The 3156-nt window shown below is 38.5% G+C and overlaps 1 protein-coding gene across 1 annotated transcript in view; it reads left to right on the top strand.

Annotated features, from left to right (window-relative positions):
- The window catches only part of kng1 (kininogen 1), a gene marked incomplete at its 5' end in the record, with an annotated part of 6742 nt that overhangs the window by 1860 nt on the left and 1726 nt on the right, over window positions 1-3156 (top strand). Inside the window, 3 exon segments of the mRNA XM_014020560.1 lie at window positions 1254-1426; window positions 1498-1608; window positions 1712-1810. Coding sequence (XP_013876014.1) covers window positions 1254-1426; window positions 1498-1608; window positions 1712-1810 — 383 coding nt within the window.

Genomic DNA, 3156 nt, shown 5'->3' with positions numbered 1-3156 from the left:
CATACATATATAAAAACAAAATCAAAAAAGCAATCTTAATGAATGAAAACCGAGCCAAGAAAAAAAATTATTTAATGTTCCCCTTATTTTCAAAAATACTTCACCAAACAAACTCAAGCTTCAATAATCTCACCATTTCCAAAAATAAAATAAAAAAGTGCTTTTATTAACTTTAAACTGAGCTGACATTTGAAATTATAATTCACAGCTTGTGTTGCTTTACTGCACTGAACTTTGTAATGAGATTTATCTTATCACTTTATTTTTTTTATTATTAAAAACAGTCCGGGGAGGAAAAATTTCCCTGCATTGTGTAATATATTGATACTATCAGCAAATACTTTGTACGAAAAGCAGAATATTAACCCATCCCATCACAGAAGGCAGAGGCACGTAGACTTTAATCCTTTTTGTCTTATCAGCTGCAGTGGAGGCGTACAGTAAACACATCCTGTGTTCCTCTGTTGTCTTGTTAGGCAACATTTCAGGCTCAACGTTTAAAATTATTTTGTAGATAAAATATTATTCACCTRCTTCAATTAGATCTGGGTTTAAGGAACCGAAGGTAAGGATGTTTAAACGTGTAAAACCTGTAACATTAGGTGCATCTGCATTTAAAAATTTTAAAGTTTTTTTAATTAAAAATCTTTTTGGAGTTTTATATCATCATAATATCATTTCTCTCATCAAAAACATTTGCAGAGTGTTGCTTTGACTCATTCATGCATGTTTGAGAAATCCTTGAATCTCCTGTGGTAGACATGCAGAGCTGCGTAAACACTTCCTGTTACAAAGCTCCGCCCATTTATACAAAGCTCCTCCCTGGATCACTTTCTGCAGCAGAGCTCAGGCCCTATACAGCACCCCTCTTTTTAAGCATTGTTATAAAGTCGTACTGAAGTGGGAGCGTCTGAAATGGTAGGAGGTTCTTAAAGAGACAGAGGCTAATTTTAAGGTTTTTAGATAAACTATGATGCAAAATCAAATTTATTTTTAATACATACAGCATTTTTATAACAACTGAAGGTAACAGTTAGATTGATTGTCGGATAAAATGGAATTATGTGCCTGGAAGATACATAACACCCCTTTTAATGCACATTTAATATCTGAATAAATCAGTGAAGGTCATTGTTATTATTGTATTTGTGATTAATCGTGTGCGCTCTTTATATTCATTACTTCGTTCTGTGCGCACTAAGTCCCCCAGCTTTCTAAATTTGCTCTCTGTTTAAAATCTTTCTTCTTTTCAGGCAAGTACATCATCGCAGAGAAGGCTCCAACGTGCATGGGCTGCCCCCTGCCAATCAACGAGGACTCGGAGGACCTGAAAGTTCCTCTTTCTGCCTCCATCTCCAAATTCAACGCCATCTCCAACCACACCCACCTGTTCACCCTGCACAGTGTCGGCCACGCAACCAGACAGGTAGACTCGCTGGGACGATGGGTAACCATTACATTCAGTGATGATGACCGCCTCGTGAATCGTCTCTGCAGGTGATTGCAGGTTTCAGGTTCAAGCTAAGAATCGATGTGAAGAGGACCACCTGCCCCAAGGCAGAACACAAAGACCTCAATGACCTTTGTGTTCCCGATGAGCAGAATGTGGTAAATGCAGATTCAACACAGATGAAATCCAGTTTTGTTCAACTTAAAGTGGTTAGGATTGAGAGGGGTTTTATTTTTTTGTATTTTTGTTGTGTGTTTGCAGGAGTATGTTACGTGTAACGCCACTGTGGACATGGCACCGTGGAGGTTGGAGCAGCCCGAAGTTCATTTACAGTGTGAGCCAGGTGCACTGCCTCCTATGGTGAGTGAGGTCTTATAAAGCAGATTTAATCTTTGCTTGTGTGCTGTCAGATAACTGATACTTTTACATGTTGCACATTTCTAATGTTCAAAAGGGAAAATCAGAAAAGTTTATAAAATTTCATCTTTAAATTATATTTCTTTTGGCATTCCTTGTGGACAGCACAGAATGCTCAGGGAAACATGCTTCCACATTTTAACTAGACATATCCTGCTTTTAAATACTTCCTTTTCACATTTAAATCATTCAGTTGGGGTCTTTATAAAGTGAAACTACAAAGCTTTGGTCTGAATTCCTTCTTATTCTAACTTTATCAGCCCACCTTTTACCCCTTTTCTGGTGTGTGCCTCAAAGCAGCTGGTTTTGTTAATGTTCCTTTAAGATGCTTCAAGCCCCGCCCCCTCCTGCTTCTAGACCGGTCCACATCAGTTTGAGAGAGAGAGGGGGTTACGTTATCTAGCTTGCAGAAATGTTTTATTTACAATATGATCGCTGGGTTGCGGATGATGTAGCATCAACATCATGAACTGCAGACGGAGGACAGGAAGTAAATGCAGCCTCATTTCCTTTTATTAATTCAGCATCAAAATGCCTCAATTCTTTGCCATGTACAGTTGTTGCAACCGCTCTAATCGAGAGAAATATATTTTAAAAATTGCATTCCGAAAGTAGTGTGTCAGAAAAAAGATGACAAAAGTGGATCAACAATCTAAAAACAGGAGGTGCGGAAATGAACAATGCAAGAATTTGCAGCAACCACTTTCTAACAGGTAAGGATCATATAGTTTAAATCAGATTTTCAGATATTTTATTGGACACTTACTGGAATTTGGGTTTACAGAAATTACATAAATACTATATTTTTACAAGTAGATCCAAGCACGTAGAAATAACAGGGGTTAACTCGTCATGGTTATTGATATCGAGTTGATAACTTAAAATAGCACAACTCACTCCTCACTCGGGCAGAAACAAGTCGACAGCCTTTAGCATTTAGGCATTTAAGCATTTAGGATCCAAAGCTTCTTTGGATCCTAAATGCTTGACCCAACCTGAAACTAAATAATTGTAGCTTTGAAGCTTTTGAAAGGTTTCATCTGGCTCATCGTATAATACGAGGTCTGCGGCAGCAGATAGTTTATGTCAATTGCCTCGACACTGGGTAAATCCTCCAGATTATATGACAAGTTTTTTTTATTAAGACAATATGGAACATACCCTAAATGTACGCGTAGTTTTTCACAGTATCCCATCTGCGCCAGCCAGCCCATTTAGGGCATTAGTGTACTCGCTGTGATCCAACCAGAGCAGCAAATCACTTCCTTCCTGCACCCCCCCCCCCCCCC

The sequence above is a fragment of the Austrofundulus limnaeus genome, unplaced genomic scaffold (assembly GCF_001266775.1).
Source record: "Austrofundulus limnaeus strain Quisiro unplaced genomic scaffold, Austrofundulus_limnaeus-1.0 Scaffold257, whole genome shotgun sequence".
NCBI lineage: Eukaryota > Metazoa > Chordata > Actinopteri > Cyprinodontiformes > Rivulidae > Austrofundulus > Austrofundulus limnaeus.
Note: the sequence above shows the minus strand (reverse complement) of the source record. Positions and strands in the feature narration are given on the sequence as shown.